The sequence below is a fragment of the Populus nigra genome, chromosome 17, assembly GCF_951802175.1.
Source record: "Populus nigra chromosome 17, ddPopNigr1.1, whole genome shotgun sequence".
NCBI lineage: Eukaryota > Viridiplantae > Streptophyta > Magnoliopsida > Malpighiales > Salicaceae > Populus > Populus nigra.
This window is the reverse complement of record NC_084868.1, coordinates 283,424-304,166: the sequence shown is the minus strand read 5'-3', so window position 1 is coordinate 304,166 and position 20,743 is coordinate 283,424. Positions and strand designations below refer to the sequence as shown.

At 36.3% G+C, this 20,743-nt stretch overlaps 2 protein-coding genes and 1 pseudogene across 4 annotated transcripts; 1 reads left to right on the top strand and 2 right to left on the bottom strand.

The window, feature by feature from the left end:
* The first annotated feature begins 1,369 nt into the window (after window positions 1-1,369).
* On the top strand, window positions 1,370-9,457 carry LOC133677492 (putative zinc transporter At3g08650; annotated as a pseudogene).
* Window positions 9,458-9,472: 15 nt separating this feature from the next.
* Window positions 9,473-11,590, bottom strand: LOC133677192 (protein RETICULATA-RELATED 3, chloroplastic-like). Of its 3 annotated transcripts, XM_062099065.1 has the most exons (3): window positions 11,413-11,590; window positions 10,236-11,293; window positions 9,473-9,818 (listed from the first exon to the last, which is right to left on the bottom strand). In XM_062099065.1, the coding sequence occupies exons 2-3, from the start codon at window positions 11,263-11,265 to the stop codon at window positions 9,793-9,795; spliced, it is 1,056 nt and encodes a 351-aa protein (XP_061955049.1). In that variant the 5' UTR covers window positions 11,266-11,293; window positions 11,413-11,590; the 3' UTR covers window positions 9,473-9,792. The 3 variants fall into 3 exon arrangements, with proteins under 3 accessions (XP_061955049.1, XP_061955046.1, XP_061955047.1); XM_062099062.1 differs by lacking the exon at window positions 9,473-9,818 and having other exon boundaries at window positions 9,913-11,293; window positions 11,413-11,588; XM_062099063.1 differs by lacking the exon at window positions 9,473-9,818 and having other exon boundaries at window positions 9,913-11,288; window positions 11,413-11,588.
* Window positions 11,591-14,246: 2,656 nt separating this feature from the next.
* On the bottom strand, window positions 14,247-20,052 carry LOC133676450 (KH domain-containing protein At2g38610). Its single transcript, XM_062098092.1, has 7 exons — window positions 19,704-20,052; window positions 19,453-19,541; window positions 18,302-18,453; window positions 16,133-16,249; window positions 15,883-15,999; window positions 15,562-15,705; window positions 14,247-14,844 (listed from the first exon to the last, which is right to left on the bottom strand). Exons 1-7 carry the CDS (start codon window positions 19,781-19,783, stop codon window positions 14,698-14,700), a joined length of 846 nt encoding a protein of 281 aa, XP_061954076.1. The 5' UTR covers window positions 19,784-20,052; the 3' UTR covers window positions 14,247-14,697.
* Window positions 20,053-20,743: the final 691 nt, after the last annotated feature.

Genomic DNA, 20,743 nt, shown 5'->3' with positions numbered 1-20,743 from the left:
TACCTTTGATGAGAAGTGATGAATTAGGAATTATCCCTTTGCATGCTTACGCAATGAGTGATTCTTATTTTGATTATCCAGGAAATCTTTTCCAGTTGGTTTTACAAGACAGAGCACTTCCAGAAAGTTCATACGAGCACCGGGCTACCCTTCAGCACGATGCTTTTTTCCGACGACGAGGAGAGGAACATTGAATTAGTAAAAACAAGCTTTCAATAGCTGCTTCTCTTTTTGTTTCTCTTAGCAGTTCATGTAACCCCTTCAGGGAAATCTCATTTATTTGAATGGCAGGTTTCAAACATGGGAGTAACAAGCATCCTAGTCGAAGATGGGATTCGTCTCGGAGCACTAAGGGAGGGGCTCAAGGAATTTTATGAAAAAATTGTAATGCATCTGAGAAAAACAACCAAAGGTGGTTCAAATTATCACAAAATCCAAATTCATTTGTGATAGACAGGTCAAGATTGAACCTTTTTTTATGAATACTCAAATGGAACCTAAGATAATGGCATTGAAATTGTTACAGAGGCAAGGACTACATCTGGCAATGTGAAGTGCAGTCCACCGCCAGACAACCGAAACTCATCTCCTATATAAAATCAACCGTAGCCCTGTAAAACTTCTAGCTTGTTTTGGGAAGCCCTAATGTAACGCATAATTATCTATTTGAGTCCTAATCGTTTTGATGTTATCAAATCTACCTCTGATATAATGAATATTAGACAATATCATCCTCGACGGGCTCACTAGTAGCAGAGTTTTAAAACCCGGATTGGCCCGGCGGGTCGACCTAAAGCCCGGCCGACCCAGGCCTGGGAACGGTCAGGGTTGAGGCAAAAACCTGCTTGGAAATTGGCCCAGAAAAACCCAGTCGACCTGGAAAATCGACCCGGGACTCGGTCCACCCGGCCAAACCCGGGTGAGACCCGATCATTTTTTTTATTTTCACTGTCATTAAACGGGTTTTACTTAATCTGCTACCCACAAAACCTAGCCACAAAACCTGAAACCCCCTTTTTTTCCCCTGGTCTTGCAGGAAGATTCCATGCAAGGCAAAACAACTATCAAGTCAAGACAGCACCTTTTTTCTCCAATCTTTATTGCTGCTCTCCACAAACAAATGGTCATTTGGGGTGGTTTAGGGTTTTGCAGAGAATATAATGGTGGTGTAGAGAGAGAGAGAGAAGAACATAAGATAAACAAGAAATTAAGAAAACAAGAGTGGGGAGAGGCAATAATTAGGAGATGGACCAGTGTTTCCTTACTACTTCCTTCATTCTGTGGTTTTGAGTTCCCTTTGCCATTCTTCTCCGAAGTTGGCTAATCTTCCAACCAAGTAGTGAGAATATGAAAGGTCAGCATGTAGATGATGCCGTTATCAGGTCTTCGAATTGAGTTGGAAGACGAAGACGATCTTGGGGCCAGCGATCTGGCTGGCCATATTCAGTAGCGTTCGCTGATCTTTTAGTTAGAAAAAAAATAATGGAAGCAGGTGCTCCGAGTGAGAATATGAAAGGTCAGCATGTAGATGATTTTTTTTTTTGGATTCATCCGAGTAAACCCATATGACCCGTGATCCGATCATTTGACTGGGTCAATAATCAGGTCGAGTTTCAAAATTATAGATATAAGTAGCTTTTTGGTTCATTTTGTACTTTGAGGAAACGGTGCCCCCTTAGTATGTGATGTTGTTTAGCTGGCCCTTTTATAATAACTTTGATCAAATCAGCCCCTCTGCTTCTAATTTTGGAATGCATAAACCCACCATGAAAGGCAATAATGACTTTTCTGAATCTAAAATCATGAAACATAAGGGGTTTTTCTGTAGTTAAAAGAACATAGAGGACTAAAATCATAAAATGAACCCAGAATCATTAAACTTAATCCTCTCTCCCCATTCTCGTTTGAGACCAGAGTTTTAAAACATGGACAGGCCCGGTGGGTCGACCCGAGACCCGGCCGACCCGGGCCTGGGACTGGTCCGGGTTGAGGCAAAAATCTACTTGGGAATTGGCCCAAGGAAACCCGGTTGACCCGGCAGTCGACCCGGTCCACCCGGCCAACCAGGGTGAGACCTGGTCAAATTTTTTTATATTTTCATTGTCATTAAACGACATCGTTTTTTGCCATCTAAAATGTCAAAACGCTGAAGACTGAAGAAGAACAAAGCAATAAACCTAATTAATGTTACTCTTTGTCTTTGAAACTCAGCTGAGGAGTAGAGGAGCAACGAACGTCTGACTATTGATCTCTGCGAAAAGGGTTTGAATCTCCTTCTTTCACTCTCTGTTTTCTTTATTCTTGGTCGTTTTCTCATTTCTGGCATCAATTTCAATTTCAGCCCAGCACCTCAATTTCTGCGATAATCCTTCTTTCACTCGCTGCAATCGATTTCTCTAGCCCGATTTCTGCATCAATTTCTCTAGCCCGGTCACCTCAGCCCTTAGGTATGTTTCTCTAACCCGATTTCTGCATCAATTTCTGTCTTTTCTTCTGCCGATCACCTCTGTTTTTATAGCCCGATTTCAAATAGAATTGTGTTGTTTGCATTCAAAAGCATTATTAAAAGTCCAATCATCTTTCTTAAATGTTTTGCTAACTTCGTTAAAATCCTTCTCAATGTGCAGGAAGAGGACTTCATTTAATGGATGCGATTGAGGAAGGGCAAAGCTTGCATGAGCAGTCACATGAATCGGACCATGATAAAGTGGAGAAGGAAAGCGATAACATTGACCAGAAGAAGAAGAGCTTGTTTGGCAGTGTAGTTGCGGGTGCTTTTCAAATAACTTTTCGTGCCAAAATGTATGTCAATAATGTTTTTTTATTTTTTAAAAATCATTTTGACATCAGCACATCAAAACGATCCAAAACGTACAAACCATATTAAATTTTAGCAAAAAAATAAATTTTTAAATTTTTTGGGAACGCAAGTTGAACCGCGTTCCCAAACGTTACCGAAGAAGAAGAAGAAGAAGAAGAAGAAGAGAATCCAAAGAGCATCAATAGCCCGATTTCAAGTTTCTCTAGCACAGTCACCTCAGCCCTTAGTTTTTTTTTTTTGTTGATCTGAATTAATCCGGGTTAACCCATCTAACTCAGACCCAATCACTTAACCAGATTAATGATCGGGTCGGATTTCAAAACTACAACTAGCAGGGATAGTTTAATTTTTTATCACGTGTTTTTGTTTAGTGTTTTCATCAAAAGCTTCAAAGTAAACTCGAATATTTCACAATGAAAGATGTTAGCATCAAATGAAAATTTATGTACTTATATGAACAAAAACTGGAAGTCCAGGAACAACAACGATCAAACTGAAACTATAAAGGAAAATATGACCAAAAACTCAAATACAAGGATGAGTGTGTTTGGCATTTGGCTGCGGGTATTTTTTAAATAATTTTTTGTACTGAAATACATGTTAATAATATTTTTTTATTTTTTAAAAATTATTATTAATATTAATACATCAAAACAACCCAAAAAATATAAAAAACACAGTTCCAAAACAGTAACAAACGCTTTTACCCAACTGCAGTATGTGTAAAGACAAGGAGTAGGAGGTGATGTTATAAACACATGAATGCATGTCTGTAATGCGAACTTTTCTTATGTTTAGGATTTGGGTTTGCTGGTTGTGATAAGAAAACGACGTGCTCTCTCATTTGATTTATTCTTAAATTATAAATCCCTCTTCTTTAGGAATCTAAGCGTGTCCTCTTCTGCCTTTGTCTCTGTTTCAAGAATTCAATACCACTCGCTTGATTCCATTTCTTTGATATAAGCCCGCTTTCCATCTTTTGGGGTGAGTTTCTTTTCTTACATATGATTATGAATCGAGGGGTCTTTATTTGATTCATCAGTTTTTGGGGGTTTTTTCTTAGAAGTTGAAAACTTTGCAATTCACAATCAAAATCCTAATTGGGAATATTGTATATAATTCGAAATTTTTCATCTTTTTGGCGTTTGACAGCACAGGAACCAAATGGGTTCTGGTGTTTTTGAAAAGTTCTTTGCTTTACTTTGATACTGTCATCATCTTGTCCCTTGGATTTATTGTTGACTTGAGAGATCAAATTGTTGACTAGAGAGGATCAAGAGAGCACATTTAGATTTATATAATTTCAATTGTTTTACCAAGTTTGAATTCTTCAGGGCCTTGATTGTGATCATGTGCCTAGCAAAGTTCTTTGCTTTTGATGCTTTTTTTTGGATTTTCTGTTGAAAGGGTTTAGAAGGCCACCTCAATTGCTTTTTCTTTTCTTTTCATTTCTTTTCTTTTTAATCGGAATTTCTAGTGTAATTTGTTTCAGTAAATATCTGTGATTCACATTATGGCGTTGGCTTATACAAGTTTCTTTAACTTTCGGCAGCAACAAGCACAGTTCCTGGCACAGCTCGGACAGTGTTTTTGTGTATTGTTAAGCCAATCTGGGAACTTAATTGATTGTATTCAGAAATCTCTGGAATGAAACTCTTAAGAGTGTAATTGCCAAGTTGGTATAGGAGTTAGGTGTACAGGGTAAGGAGGTGAGTTTTCTTAGGGTTGCATGCAAAGTACCATGAGGTTCATATTAAAACAAGATCCCCTGTTTTTTCTTCTCTCTGTAGTTCTCTTTGCATGAATTTTGGCAGAATCTGGTAGTGATAATTCTGAAAGGTTAAGGTCGGCTCCTCATAAAAATGTGAGAAGTAGTGTTATAGATGGCAGTGGTACAGAAAATGCAGTTGGTTTTGAGGGTACAAGTGGTAGGTTGGAGGAGAGAAAGGGTGGTTATAACAGAGTCTCGATATCTACAGTTGCATTATTTACGTTGGCCATGGCTGCTGCCGCTGGTTTAGGTGCTGTCCCGTTCTTTTTTGTGGAGCTAGATCCTCATTGGGAAGGATTGTGCGGTGGGACGGCTGCTGGTGTTATGCTGGCTGCTAGCTTTGACCTCATACGGGAAGGGCAAAGCCATGGTGCTGGCAGTTGGGTTGTGATTGGGATTTTATCTGGTGGAATTTTCATTTTGCTGTGCAAGAAGGTAATGAATCTGCTCTTTCACATTTAAATATGAAGTTTTCTTCTTCCATCTAAAACTGATTTTCTGTTTCTGGACTTTTAGCTCTTTCTTTAGTATGGGTTGGGATACATCATAGATCCGTTCCCTTTTCCAATGTTTCATAGAAGGCATACAACTTTGGTTCTTATTCCTGTTTGTCTAGTGATGAGAACATACATTCAGTAGGTGTTGATAAGGTTCCTATTCCTTTCTCATATATGACACTTTATTTGGGACATTGACACAGAGTCCAGCTAGGGATCCCTCAGAGAAGTTTATACATACATTTTTTGAAAAATTAGCAAACAATTTTGTTCGTGTATGTTTATTGATTCTATGCTGTGGCTTCAGTTTAAATGTTTGTTTGGATTGTCATATTTGCATATATAATTAACATGTTTACGTTCTCGCATGTTCTTTGTTGTTGATATCTCATTATGATGTACATGATTTCTTGTTTCAGTTTCTTGAACAATACGGGGAAGTAAGCATGTTAGACATTACAGGTGCTGATGCAACTAAAGTTGTTCTTGTTATCCGAATCATGACTCTTCATTCATTTGGGGAGGGTTCTGGTGTTGGTGTCTCTTTTGCTGGCTCAAAAGGCTTTTCTCAAGGACTTTTGGTAACTTTGGCCATAGCTGTGCACAACATACCGGAGGGGTTAGCTGTGAGAATGATGCTTGCATCGAAGGGTTTTTCTCCGCAAAATGCAATGTTGTGGAGTGTAATCACATCCTTGCCTCAGGTAGTGCATCAGACTTGATATAGTACACATGTATAACTCACCTCAAGAGAGCTAATCTATGCTGAGATCACTTTATGAGCCTTATGAATCATTACTATGAAAACAAGAAAAAAGCAAATCATAGAAGCAACATTTTTAAAAAGTAACATGCATTTATCATTAGGATAAGCCTCAGAGAACTTCCTCGTCTCTTTTAGATTTGTATGCTTCCTAACAATGCTTCTGCTAGATTGGTAAGGGCTTGGAGGACCCACCATAATCAAAATCAGTTTTGTATTTGAGGTTTGTTGTTGGCTGTAGTGTTACCTTTGTTGGACGAATCTTGATTGTATTAACTGCTTGTGGTTCAGTAGTGTACAAATTGGTTTGTTCACATCCAACCTCATTGATTGATTTGTTCTAATTTGGTCCTTCCTTCACCTTTGGAAAATGAGGATCAAGATATGGGTTGGACAAGAACACCAGCCCAACCTAAGGACAATGTCAAGAAAGAGATATGGCAAATCTTTGAAGGTTCCTAGTTGAGGGTGAGGAATTCACACTAACAAGTAATTGGAACCTTTTATCCAACAACTTTGTGTGTGCAAGGGGAGCAAGACTCTACATTTTTACAAGGCCATTTATTTTCCTTCCAGAATACCCCTTTGTGATGCAAAATTGATCTTTTGCATTTAGGGAAAGAGAATTGAGAGCCCTTTTTGAGGTTTATTTATTTAAATCTCAGTCGTGTAAGACTTGAGATCTTGATACCCGGCAAGCTTATATTCAGATCATGAAAATGGGAAAATATACAACAAGAATTTGGTCCATCTGGAAAAAAGTCTCTTTGAAGTAACAAAAGATATGCAAATAATGATTGGTTATGGGGTTAACAGTATTTTAATATGAATGTTGTCAGCATTCTTGATTATTGGTCGTTTACTTTATTACAGCCCATCGTAGCTGTTCCTGCATTCATGTGAGCTGATGCATTTAGCAAGTTCCTTCCTTTCTGCACGGGCTTTGCTGCTGGATGTATGATCTGGATGGTTGTTGCAGAAGTGCTTCCTGATGCTTTCAAGGTAATTTGTTGTATCTCTGGATATATGAATACTTGGCTCAATACATTTTGGATTAGATTAGGTCTTTGCATTGAGCATTCAAAATCCTTGACTTAAGCCTCTATGCATATACATTGACTAACCCATCACAAATCTGCATCCCTGCTATTCTTACCAAAGACGTGGTACATGCATGGGAGTTGATACATGATAAACGCACGTGCACGTCTAGAAAGAGCAAGAACCGTGTTGAAAGATAGCAAGAATATTTATGTTTTACTAGTTCGTTCTCTTTGGTTTTTTCCTGGTCTTTCACATAATATTACCATTGTTCATTGATTAATTAGATAGCTTCCAATAATCTTTTCTTTGAAACATGTCTACCATGTCTAGGCCTGCCTCTTAGACTTAAGTGGAACTTTTGGACAATTTATGAACAAAAATAAGATTGCTCTTTATCCATTCCATTTAAAAAATGACCCCACCCATTCCCCTCGATGAGATAGGGAACCTTGAATCCTAAATGTCAAAAGGCTTCAAATAAGTTTAAACTGAATTTTGTTCACCATTTTAAGTTGATTACTTTTGTTTTATCACAGAGTATGTTAAATTTTTCTGGATTTTTGTTTTACAGGAAGCCTCTCATCCTCAAGTGGCGTCAGCAGCTACAATTTCTGTAGCATTTATGGAAGCTCTCAGCACAGCTTTCAAGAATTTCAGCCATGACTACAGGTGAGTTGCTAGGCACTTTACTTCGGGTGTGGCCAGAAGTAGCAAAATTGCATTATGTTTCAAGTTTCCTTGTTGTGTCACGTTGACATGTGCACTTTACTGATATTGGACTGCAGTCATTGTATGGCATAATTGCTATCCCATTTTGAAGCCCTTTATATCTTTCGCTTACCAGGTTGTGATGCCTTCTTTGGTGCAATTTATATTATACTGCAGTTCAGGACATGTTAACGACATTCAGCACCTCATTTTTAATAAGGAAAATCATCTCTCCCCTGAGAATTTCATGTAAACAAATCCATAATGATCCAAATAACTGTTTTTGGCCACGTATAGTAATCTAACCCAACCAGGTCATCTTGATTGCATGGAACATTTTGGCCATCTGAAACCTTTTGCAAGCATGCTTTAAAAATTTCGTTGTACATATAATTGCTTTATAAGCTTAGGGTAGTCAATGCCTTTAGTTATGAGATGCAGTTTTGCATTTGATTTCTTGTAACACAGCCTTGATCTGCATGATTGGAGGGGGGTTTTTAATAAAAAATGCCCCGTCCCATAAGTAGAATGTATATTCCCTCCATGCCATCAAAGAAATACTCTTGCCAAGAAGTTTGTCAGATTATGAGATGTGTCGATCCCAAATGCAACTTCACCATTCTTTGTTTCATTGCTTTTTGGTCTTGGGCCATTGCTTGGTGGCTTCATTCTTGTTGTATTTGCTCTTGCATTCCATCTTCAGCATGCCCTTCTCATGGGTTCTGCATCTGGCATTGCCTTTGTCCTTACTGCGTGCTACTCGTGTCTTCAAAGATGGGGTTTTTCCCCCTCATATCTTTGCTTGCACTGGGAGCAGCATTTGTCCATGTTTCAAGCTCCAGCATTTTGAAAATTGCAGGTCGCAAAAAGGCATCAGTGAACAATTTACCAACAGTAACGGGCTTTCCGGTGAGTGTTCACACCCTTCAGTCTTTCTTGTCCTGTGGAGCGGTTGCCTTTCATGCATTGGCTGAGGGGCTTGCATTAGGAGTGGCTGCACCAAAAGCTTATGGACTTGGTCGGTACATGGTCCTTCCTGTCTCCCTACATGGACTCCCTCGCGGTGCAGCTGTTGCTAGCTGCATCTTCGGTGCTACTGATAGCTGGCATGGTGCCCTAGCAGCGGCAACTTTAATTGGGTTTGTGGGTCCAATATCTGCTATAGGAGCAATACTTGCAAGAATTGACTACAGTGGTCTGGATCATTTGATGGTCTTCGCTTGTGGTGGATTGCTCCCTAGCTTTGGAAGCATAATTAGAAGAGGAGTAAGGTTGGATACGCGGAGAGGGGGTTTTGGGCTGGCAGTTGGAGTGGGATTTGCTAGTTTATGTTTAATGTGCACTAAGCTGGTTTGCTTGCACACTCCTTACTGCAATTCTGCTCCTGAAGCTGTCAGATGAGATGATCTCCTGTGATATTTAATGGCAGAAGTAGCATGCATGTGCTGCAGCTAGCATTTCGACACAAATGATTGACACAAGCATGCATAGATAACTTGTAGAGTAGAGTATGTGGATAAGAGGAGATATAAAGGAAAGATATGGTGGAGGATGTGTCCTCTCACGTTGTACAATAATTTTTTTCATCAATTTTTTAAAAAAAAATTCTATTCAAATTTTCCTCGGAGAAGAAAAAAAATTGTGGAGTAGCTGATTACAGTGGTCTGATTCACTGTTTGAGAGACTATTTATTAGAGACAAGAGGTCCTCTGAGAAAGAATCTATGGTTGGATGCATGCATGTATCAGGCGTGTTCTGTACTTCTGCTTGTAGATGGGCACATTTATGACTTGATGATGAAGTTTCACTGCACCTAGAATGAATATATAGATGCTGTAATTCTTTTGCCTTGACCCATCACTTCACTCTTGTGTTGAAGAGAGTGAGAAATCTATGTATTCAATGCAGATCGAAAAACAGTGTTGTTAAAGAGATACAAAAAGGAAAGAAAGACTCTTTTCCATCATGGACGCACAGAGGGCATTTAGTCTCTTTTCTCTCACCAACACCACCATCAAAGGTTCATGACTTCTTGCTTGCCCCCCCAACCCACCAACTTAGCAATTGCCAAAGAATACGATCAATGCTCAGGGAAGATTAGCAGAAAACGAATACCTAGGTCAGTTCCCTTCTCTATCGAACATGTTCTTAGTTCCCCTCTCCGTCAAACATGCTCTCCTTGCTTTGTTCAAGGCTTGAAGCAACTTCCTTTCCCTGATGGTGGAAACACAGATCATACACGCAAATATGAAAAAGATGAACCTCTTGTTTAAACAAAATAAAAAATAAAAGAATTCAACAACATATATGATTCAATCACTCTCAAGCTCTTTAATTGAAGTGATACTTAGATATTTAGACCTAAAACTCCTGCAAAACAACATATTTCAAGGGGATTACAAGCATCAGGTTCACATTCAGTTTGGCCAGCATCAAAAGATCATAAAATCCCCCAAATGCACCTAACATCTAAGATTTCCACTAACCCTAGATAGACTCTATCGGAAAACTTATTCACGTGAACAATGTGGATCAAAGACAACAAAAGTAAGCATTCCTAAGCAAAAGTAATCGTGAAAACTGAAAGAGTTGATCACTTGAAAGTCGACTGTTTGCTCTGCAACTCCTCACCTCCATCAAGAAGTTTCTCCTTCTCCGGAGCAGCCGATCTAACACCATCAGCAACAGGTTTCGATTCTTCAACACTCTGAGACCCCGTCATCCTTGCCAATATGACAAAGGTCATCCCACCAAGAACATTATTCAAGCACCTAAGAACCACAACCGATGACTTAAACGCAAACGGAGGAAGTCCTTTGGCCAACAAAAACTCCACCCCATTCAGTGACTGGTACCTGAGATTGCTACTAACCCCCATATGAATCGCCCACGTCAAGGCATTCAAAACAGTCGGAGGTGGTTTATTCGGCGTCTCAAAGCTCGGATCCATCTTTTTCCTCATCTTAATCAACCCATTTGAAAGCTCAGTCCCTACCAAACCAGCAGCAAAACCAACAGCAGCAAAAATAATTCCTTTATAAACAAGTGTACCAAGTCTACTCATCAAACTATAAGCACCTGGCTCAAACATATGACTGGTTGGACAATTTGCGAAGATCGCAGGCAATGTCTGACTAGTAGCCGCCGCGGTCGGCGCAAGCAAATACATCAAAGTAAAATTGAGTATAGCACCAACAACCAAAGTCGAAAAAACAAAATCCAACTCATTAAGACCAAAATTCGGCCGCGAAGCCATATCCCCAAGAATACAAGAAGACACTCCAACAACCTCCTCCATCAACACCTTAAAAGGGAACTGCGGATCCGCCGCCACCCGTGATCTCCACCCATTTAAAAAAAGACCCAGAACCCCAAACCCCGCCGACGACGACGATGAATTGTCAGAGCTCGAATCACCACCACCACTCCAGTTTCCACCATCTCCACCGTTTCCACCTAAGGTTCCTCCGGTTCCACCGCCTCCGGCATTGGAGGGGGTGGGTGGTTTGGAAGGGAGGAGGCGGAGAGAGGGGTTAAGAGGGGTGGCAAAGGGGAAAGAGAGAGAAGGAGAATTAGGGTTTGGGAATCTAGGGGTGGTGTAATTAGTAATGTATTGCCTTGAAAATGCAGAGATTCGGAGCTGGGCTGGTGCCGTTTCCATTGTTTTATGATTTTCAATCAGAGCTAAGCTTAAAACAAAAAAAAAAAAGGAAAGGTCGACAGATTAAAGGAGGATGAAAATGATAATTTACAGATCTAGAGTGACTGATCTTGAATATTTTAATAAAAAATAAATTAAAAATTGTACCTGACACAGGGAAGGAGATTAGCTGATAAAATCAGCGGGGGTTTAATTTATTTACAAGAAAAAATAAGGAGAGAGAGATGGCGTGGAGAAGAGGGGCTGCCGCTGCTGCTGCTACCGCCGCTGCCTATTGGAAGGGAGGAGGGAGGGAAGGAGAGCAGGTGAAATGAGGTAGTTAGGATTTTATTTATTTATTTATTAAAAAAAAATCGTGTAGATGTTACTATATAGCTTTATTCATAATAAAATGTGTCTTGGATGGATTATAGTGAAATTATCATTTTATCTGTTATATTTATAAGATTTTACTTGAGTAAAATGATCTTTATATATCATTAATTTATCATTCTTTATTTACTTGAAGTTAATAATATTTGTTAAAATTTTATAATAATATAATTATTATATTACTTTTAAAAAATTAACAATAGAAACCTTTGATTCAAGGGTCTTCTAGTAATTTTAATTTTTTAATGAATAGTTAATTACTTCATTACTTTTATTATTAAAATTTATTAGTCTTGGCTTTAGAGACTTAATTGTAATTTTATAATGGTTTTTTATTGTTGTTGTTTAGTCCTAGAAACATTTTTGTTTTTTACAAATTAATAAATAGTGTGATCACTCCATTATCCTTACCATTCAAATTTTTTATTATTGGTTTTAGAGATTTGGTTGTAATTTCATAGCGATTTTTTTGTTATTATTGTTTAATACTAGAGGCTTTTTCATTTTTGTACAAATAATAAACAAAAAAAAATATTGATGCGTGCCCCGCACGTGTCAACCGCTCTATCGTCTTCGAGCGACGCGTGCAACTAACTTTGATGGTTTGAATTGTGATTCCATCGCATTATTAAATTTCTTTCGGCATTCTTATCCTTCTTGAGTGGCACGTGTATGGTGATTGGTTCTAGTTTAACGCTAATTTTCTTATCTTTTTTTCTTTCTTTTCATTCTATTTCTTCATTAGATTCCATGCTAGCCATGCAAAATATTGTATCAACTCTTCAGTTTCTTTTTTATTTTGATTCAGTTATTCTTCTCTTAATTATAATTTTTTTATTTACATTGATTATATCTAATTGGATTTTATTTTTGATTTCATCTCTGGTGGTTTGATTTTGTTAATTTTTTATCAAATTTGATCCTCATTCTTTTAATTGTTATTTTTTTTATTTTGAATTGATTTTTTTTTCAATTTCATCCTTAAGTATTTATTTTCTTTTAATTTTTATGTCAAATATGGTCCTAATTCTTTCAATTGCTATTTTTTTAATTGGTTTTTTTTTTAATTTCATCTCTAAACATTTAATTTTATTTAATTTTTATGTTTAATTTAGTCTCAATTCTTTTAATTTCTATTTATTTTGTTTTGCATTGTTTTTTATTGAATTTTTTTTTCAATTTTATCCTTCAATATTTGTTTGATTAAAAATCTTGCTTCTTGGTTTTTTCAGGTTTATCTTTAATAAGGTCATCTCAGTCTCATGATCTGAGTCATAAATTTGAAAAATTAGCCCAAGTCAACTTTAATTTTTTTTAAAAGCATTTTTTTCAAATATTTTTTGCTGGTATTTTTTCTGGTATCCTATTAATGAGGTCATCTCAATTTCATGTATTTGATTTGTTGACCTAGGTTGGCTGTCGAGTACACTCGAGACTTTTTTATATCTTTTCATCATATCGGAAGGTGTTCAATTCTTATATTTTGTTGATGTCTTTGGCCTTATGTAATATTTTTTATGGTTTGAGTTTATTCAGTCAGTTTCATTAGTATTTATTATTTATGTAATGATTTTTTTAGGATGAATTTATCTTTTATTTATTTAAATAAATATAGATACAGTCGGGTAAATATCTTATTTTTGCAGCTTGTTATTATTGCTAGTGAATTTTTTTATTTACATAAATAATTATCGATTTTATTTAATTATATGATTGAATAAGCTTTTCAATTTACACTTTGAATTTTTCATATAAAAAAAACACTTTGAAGCAATCTATATACTTGGTCTTTTTTTGAAAAAAAAATTATAACTCTCAACAAAGCACGGGTTAAATAGCTAGTATCATATTATTTAACTAAACAAAATTGGACAAATCTAACTTTTTCCTAATTTTAAAAAATATATCAACACGATACAAGTATTTAAAAATACAAAAGAAAAATAAGACTCATTGACTTGATTTAATTTAATAAACATGATTAATTTTAAAAAACAAATAAAAAGCTAAATTGATAAAAAAAAAAACTTATAAAGTTTTTTAAAGAAACAAAACTTTACTCAAGTACATTCAGATTAGCAAGTTAAATTTATAATCAAAATAACCCTGTTAAAAACAAATTGAATAAAACTATAAAATTTAATTAACAAACAACTTAATATTTTTTTTAAAAAAAAAATGAAAAAATAAATACAAATTAACCAGAATTAAACCGTTGTGACCATGAGCTCGTGATTGAAAAACTTTATTGACCAGGTTAACCAGAATCCTACTACGAAGACAGGCGAGCAAGGATATTTGACGCAAAGCCATCTTATTTAAAGACAGGCGAGGCGGCACAAGGAAGAGCAAGTACAGGTAGAACGAGTTGTATCAGCAGTCATCATATAAATTAATCTTTGCAATGGTCGTCAAGCTCAACATCTCTTTAAATGACATCATGCATATCTACCCTGAGCTTTATATATATATATATATATATATATAGTCAAATGGTTGGACCATGGCATTAGCTTTGCTAGTTTTGCTCCACATCATTCCAAATATAGTGGAGCCTCTGGCAAAAGATTGGAATACTCTAGACAAAGAAAAGACAAAGACCATAAATATACTCAAAAGTCAATAATTTATCACACTAATAAAAAATGAAACCTACAGAACTCAGATCCATCTAACACTTACAACATTGATATATATATATTCCACACTCCTCAAGGTTACAACCACAAGAATAAATGCAATGAATATATTAAGTTTTACACAAAAAAGATGACCTTAGCAAACCTAACTCAAGAAACAACTATATAATTCTTGTTTTTTTTTTTTCCTTTTTTCATTTAATGTTATCCATTTTGGTCCCTTTTGTCTAAGGGGAAAAGAAGAAGAAGAAGAAACAAAAAATAAGAGAAACCCCCCCACCAGAACGAGCACCAGCAAGACTGTTAGCCTAATATCTTTGTAAAACTGTGCTGAATTGAGATGTGTTGGATGGCATACTCTGGGCATGAGTTTCTGATATAAACCAGTTCAGACAGGTGTAGGAGCGCACATGAGCTCTCATCAGCGTCCTGTTTTCGCACGTTTCATTCCACTTGTATTGAAAGGAGAGACACTGCCACTTGGCCCTGGACTCTCTTCTCTGAAATTTGAATTTAGCATCGCTAGCTCGCGCAACTGCTGCCTCTTAATAAAATCTTGTGACTCATCCTGCAGAGAAAAATAATTATTTTACAGAACCAAGGGGAAAGGAAATGCTCTTCAGGTTCAAGTCCCACTAAAAGGGGCAGGGGGGATGAAATGCATAAGAAGAACACGAAAAAGGGAGACAGCCTATCACTACTACTTGTGTCACAGGAGCTAAAAGATGTCATGAGCCAGAACACCGTTGGTGGACACTCATGTTTCACTTATTTCCAACCTGATATCTTCAAAGGCATCAAGGGAAACAACTTCTAGAAAGGATAAATTCTTATGGTTGCTGAAAAAACACAATACATTTGCAATAAGAATTCAGTTTCTAAAGCAGAAGAGGGTGATATCTTCAACTAAAAGCTTCATATCTCAACCTTCAAGAAAGCCCCTCTTCACTTCTTAACAGCAAATGCAAGAACCTAGTTCCTCCAGATTTGAGAGCACTAATATTAATTCGGACCACAAACCTTGAATATGAACTGAAAACCTACATTGGCGTGAAACACAGATCTCTCTAATTGTTTGCCATCATATTTGTTCCCAGACAGACTAGAGCCTTGGAAGGACTACTATTTACCAAAGAGGATGAGCAGGCTCCAATTATTAGATTTGCAGCTAAACACTAAATTGTAGCACAAAGCATACAAAGGATCGCCAGCACACCATAGTGATAAAAAAAATTAGAATATCATGAAACTTTTAAACAAAAGCATGAAGAAAAGAGGCAGATACCACGGGTTTGAGCAGTTCTTCTATAATTTCTTGTGCCTGTCTGAGTCTTATGTCAACAATGTTGGCAGGTAAGTCGGCCTCGATTAAGATGTGAAGTGGATCATTCAAGTGCTCATAGCCCGGTCTACCCTTTAGCTTCTCTTCCTTCAGGATGGAACCGGATGAAAATAATTAGGAGCAAACTCAAAAGGCATTAAAAAGGATAAGATTCTACTGGTAAGATCAATCAGTTTTGGCTGTATCATCATTCATTACAGGGAAAAAAAAAAACAGATTTCAGTAGCGCTAAAGTGAGAAGGAGTGTGTGTAGGTTAGCACTACCTTGTCTGGATCCTTGATTGATCCTTTCCCTCTAATGTACACCCGGCAACCTGTGGTAGCTTCCACCCGTTTCAGTGAATTGCCTCTAGGGCCCAGAAGTCGCCCAACAAAATTGAACTAAAATAAAGAAGAAGCCAGCAAATGTTACCACTTAACAATTCTATTTTATTAAAGGAAATTGTTAAGATATGCTCAACCAGTAAAATTTAACAAGACAGCACCAGAACTTGGTGCAACTTGCAATACATACATTTGGATAAGTATCTACTGGAATTTCCAAACGCAAAATTCTCTTCACGGTAAATGAACTAGGGCTTGCAGGTGCACCTTGCCAGTCCATAGTCATTCCAGGAGGTCCACTTAATCTCTGCATGAAGAATTTAACAATATCAGCACGCCACAGAAAAGGAAGCACACAGGATTGTTATCAAAATTGTAAACAGAAATAATAAATTGAACTAGACAAAATATCCTCTTCAATCTAAAGCTTCTCCAAGTCATCAAATTAGTAGTGAACCCATAACACTAGCTATCATACCACTGATAAAAAAAAATTAAAGTGGGAAAGAAAAGACAGCAGCTCTGTTATTAACCACAGCATGTTAAACTAATGACACTTGTTATCAACCTATTACAGACCTTAGGTTATATAACCAAATAGTAAGATGACCCCTTGCCAAAATTATGATAGACTTATTTGCTATCCTCACTTTTTATAATTATACTACAAACTTATGAAAGTTTGGATTTAGAGAATGAATCCTCGTTTGGATCAAGAATATTAAGATGAAAGCTAATTTGTGAAAACAGATGTGAAAAGGAGTGTTTAGCATACAAGTGATCACAATAAAACAGTTATTCAACAGAATATTTGACATTTTAAGCATGTTGGATTTTCCTTCCTCAAACAACCACAATTTTCATAGGCAGCACGATCTTTTGATTACAGTAGCATAGCAGCTGGGAGATGCTTTCTGTCTTAATTTGTCTTAATTTGAACTTATTTTCAGGCGACTGCTTTCACAGTGGAATTTGACTTTGATAGTATGAAAGCTAAGATCAGTTTTCAGTTATCTCAAATTGAACAGCAATCTACCGTAACCACTTTCACATATTTCTACCAACATTAAAAGTGAAATAGTTGGGACACACAATTCTGACATTTGGGTCATCAACTTTAAATGTGGATTTCACAGGTGCTAGTAAACTTGGTGCAACATGAAAAGTTATTGGCCCGGGTCTATTCATTAAGAAGAATCATGCCTATCATGCTGTCTCTAAGCTTCTCAGCATTTGAAGTATGCATAAACCTGGAACATACAATGTCAAAGTCTATGTAAGATGAGCTCTTATGGGCTTTTTGGCATGACATGGTGCAAACTATCAGCTGGGTCCCTTTTCATATGTGAAAAGCTTGAGTCCAATTTCAACCTCATGCCATGGAAGTAAATGGTTTGCACTCCAATTTTAAATGCATGGCAAAATACTCAAGATGCAGTTGGTACAACACCTGAAGAAATGGTTCAGATTGAGGAACTTAAAACTAGATAAGGTACACAAAAGTAATTTAGGTTCTCCCGATAAGATTATTGAACTAAGAGTTTTGCTAAAGATGACACAAGAACACTTGTGCCATACAGTTTAGGGAAAAAGTTTCTTTAGCTTATGGGAAAAACATAATAATAATAATAATAATAAATTAAGGCATTGAAACAGCCAGTAAGTCCATGTCTCTTTACTACTGATTTCTCAAGAAAAAAAATTCATCAAATTAGTCACTAATGCACTAAAATATCCTCTTCTTGGTAGCATATCAAATGTTCAAAACAATAGCAACAAAAAGCTATAGAAAAATACGCATGGAAAAGGGAAAACTAAAAATCCAGCAAGAATGCTTCTTATTCTTCGGAAGTGTTTGTTTTTGTGATTGGAATTGCTTTTTAAACTGCTTTTTACCTAAAAAGGCATTAAATTAATGCTTTTTTAGGTGCTTTTCAATGGTTTTGATGAGATGATATCAAAAATGAAAAAATAATTGAAAAAACATCATTTTGATGCATTTTTAATTGAAAAGCATTATGCGCCGCATTACCAAACACATGAAATTTATGAAGAGGAAAATAGCAGAAAATGAAGTTAAATCATTAATCCTACACCAAAAAACTACTTCTTGGTGACATTCTAGCATCTTGCAATGCTATTAAAATCCAGAAAACATTTTTCACAAGGAGTTTTAGTAACATCCATTGGAAAATGAAAATTCAAACCTTTTCACTAGTCACCTCATCTACCCGAAATACAGGCAGGAATGACACTCGAATACCAAGTTAAAGTGGGATCCAAATAGATAACTAAAATGTTAAAGGAAAATAAGGGTAGAAAAATGGGATGCAAATTTGAAAACAAAAGAAGCAATTACCTCCTGAGGAAGACCATTCCAGCCACCTAAACCCGTCCCACCAACATTGGAGATAAGGTTCGAAGAAGCCATTGGGCTGGGACTTCTATGCCGTAGTCTGTCAAAGTCTCCAAATCCTTGGTTGGACATCATTCCTGATACCCGGAAAATTTCTACACATAAAAAGAGTATTTATTTAAGAGAGAGATCCAGAGTGATCTTAAAATGAAACATCACTAAATGAAGAATTGAGGCCATAAGAAAAAGGAAAGAAGGTAACCAAAAAAATAGCTGGAACACAAAGCAAAAGTGAAGAAGAAGAAGAAGAAGAAGAAGAAGAAGAGCAAAATGAATGCACCACATAAGTTGTATCTCCGATACAATGATAATACCATGAAAACTTTTGGTCGAAAAGTTAAAAAAAATTATACTTCAAATCAGAACGGGGGGCAACAGAAGACAGCTATTCACACATTTCATGTGCCTGTAACAATTTCCTCTACAGAATCACTGCAAACCAGTTACGAATTCCTGCGCAAGAAATTAAAAGCTCTCAAATTTGCCAAACACAGATCGTGCACGCAATTTAATGTCTGACACAAACCAGTATAAACATTTTATGCTGACAGAAACTGCAGACATGAAATACTGAACAACAACGGTCTTTATTGTTTTTCTTCCTTCTCATAACCGTACATGTTTAGTGATTCAGAGAAACAACCTATAATTAGTTAAGACTAACTCTTTTATACAAGTATATGCCTATTTTCATGCACTCAAGGTTAATCCAGCCCCTTCGCTAGCTATAAGGCTTTTAGATGGTGTCCAGGTTCATGCTGCAATGCTGCCTGAACCAGAATGGAGATGTTAAATTGCTAATACCAAATGAACTGAAAACAACTACTTCCTAGCCATCCAGCCAACAAGATTACTAACACAATCTCACAATCAGAGTGAGATGATAAAAAAATACACATTCGATACACTAACCAAAGTAGATAACAGTGAAAATCAGATGGTAAGAACAGTGAAACACATCTAAACACACAAAGAAGCATATTGAAAAACCAGAGTGATGAAATCAAAGAACATGTTAGTTTAAAAGGAGAAAATAAACCAACAAAAAATCCAGAAAAAAACTAGATCCAAAAATGAAAGACTAAGAAGCGAACCTTGATTTAACAGTCGGCTACATATTGGAAGAATTTGCATGAAAGGTCCAAGCTTTTGATGTTCTGCTAATAACTCTGACAAGTACTGACTGCAAAAGGAGAGTAACAATCAAAACAGATCAAAACAACACAAGTCTCTACACAGAAAATACAAAATTGAACAAAAATAAGTAAAAAGACTGAGTCTTTTCCCTTCTTTTGTGAGAAAGAAATGATGGGGTTTACAGAGAGAAGTAGCTAAGCTTGCTTGCCTGTCAACATCTGGGGTGCTTCTAATCTGAGGAGAAGCAGCTCTTGCAGGTGAAAAGCTGGGATTATACAAGCCTGACATGGATTTTTTGGTTTGCTTTTGTGAGATTTTTTTGTTTTTTGTTTTTTGTTTCTTTTTTGAACAAACAAAAGAATATTAAGACTGGAAAAAGAAAAGGCAAGAAAAGAAAGGTAAGGGTTTTGTTGCAGAAGAAAAGGGAGAAACACAATACCATCAATAAAGGAGGAGTGAGTTTTGTAATAATAATCTCCCCCAACAAAAACAAAAACAATTATTTATTAATACTTAATATTAATAAAAAAATAAAAGGGTTTGCAACTCACTAGCTGCTCTCTCTCTCTCTCTCTCTCTGGACAACAGAACAATCTTGTGAAATCTTGCAGGATGTAAAGACAAAAGTGCTATTAATTTTTATTTACCACGTTATTTTCTCTTTCCTTGCACATTTCTTGCTAGTGGCTAGTTGCTAGCATGGCTTATACTGTAGATATTATTTTTAAAGTATTTTTTATTTAAAATATATTAAAATAGTAATATTTTTATTTTTTAAGATTTATTTTTGTCATTAAAAACATTTTTAAAAAAATAATTTAAGCTAAAAAATTCAAAAATTTATAAATATAACTTAACAGGAACAAAATAATTGTCAGGTTGTCTAAGGCTTTTAATTTTAACTCCCTCTCTCCCCATTCAAATTCAATTATCAAGTTATATAAATAAAATAAAATATTAAAAATTATTTAATTTTATTAAAAAAATGATATTTTGTTTGTGAAAAATAAGGTAGTTGTTGTGCACAGAAAGAGGTGAGAAATTTTCACCGTGGACAGGAAAGCGAAGTACAGAGACAGTAAAAGACTCAGGCGTGTCTTACCTGGCTGTTTATATGGTAACTTTTTTTAGCTCCTTGGGTGTACTGTAGAGAGAGAGGAAGGATCTTGTGGTGGACATGTGTAAACCATGCAGGAAATCAATCAATGTCTGCATTTTGTATTGAAAGGGTCCCACAACAAGTAGAGC

What these genes read in the sequence shown, in the direction of transcription:
- LOC133677192 (XM_062099062.1), bottom strand. Translation starts at nt 11,265, where the DNA reads ATGGAAACGGCACCAGCCCAGCTCCGAATCTCTGCATTTTCAAGGCAA.
- LOC133676450 (XM_062098092.1), bottom strand. Translation starts at nt 19,783, where the DNA reads ATGTCAGGCTTGTATAATCCCAGCTTTTCACCTGCAAGAGCTGCTTCT. An exon ending in AGCACCCCAGATGTTGACAG is followed by an intron (nt 19,542 to 19,703) that starts GCAAGCAAGCTT and finishes CTCCTTTTGCAG; the next exon opens with TCAGTACTTGTCAGAGTTAT. An exon ending in AAGAACTGCTCAAACCCGTG is followed by an intron (nt 14,845 to 15,561) that starts GTATCTGCCTCT and finishes TTTTCTCTGCAG; the next exon opens with GATGAGTCACAAGATTTTAT.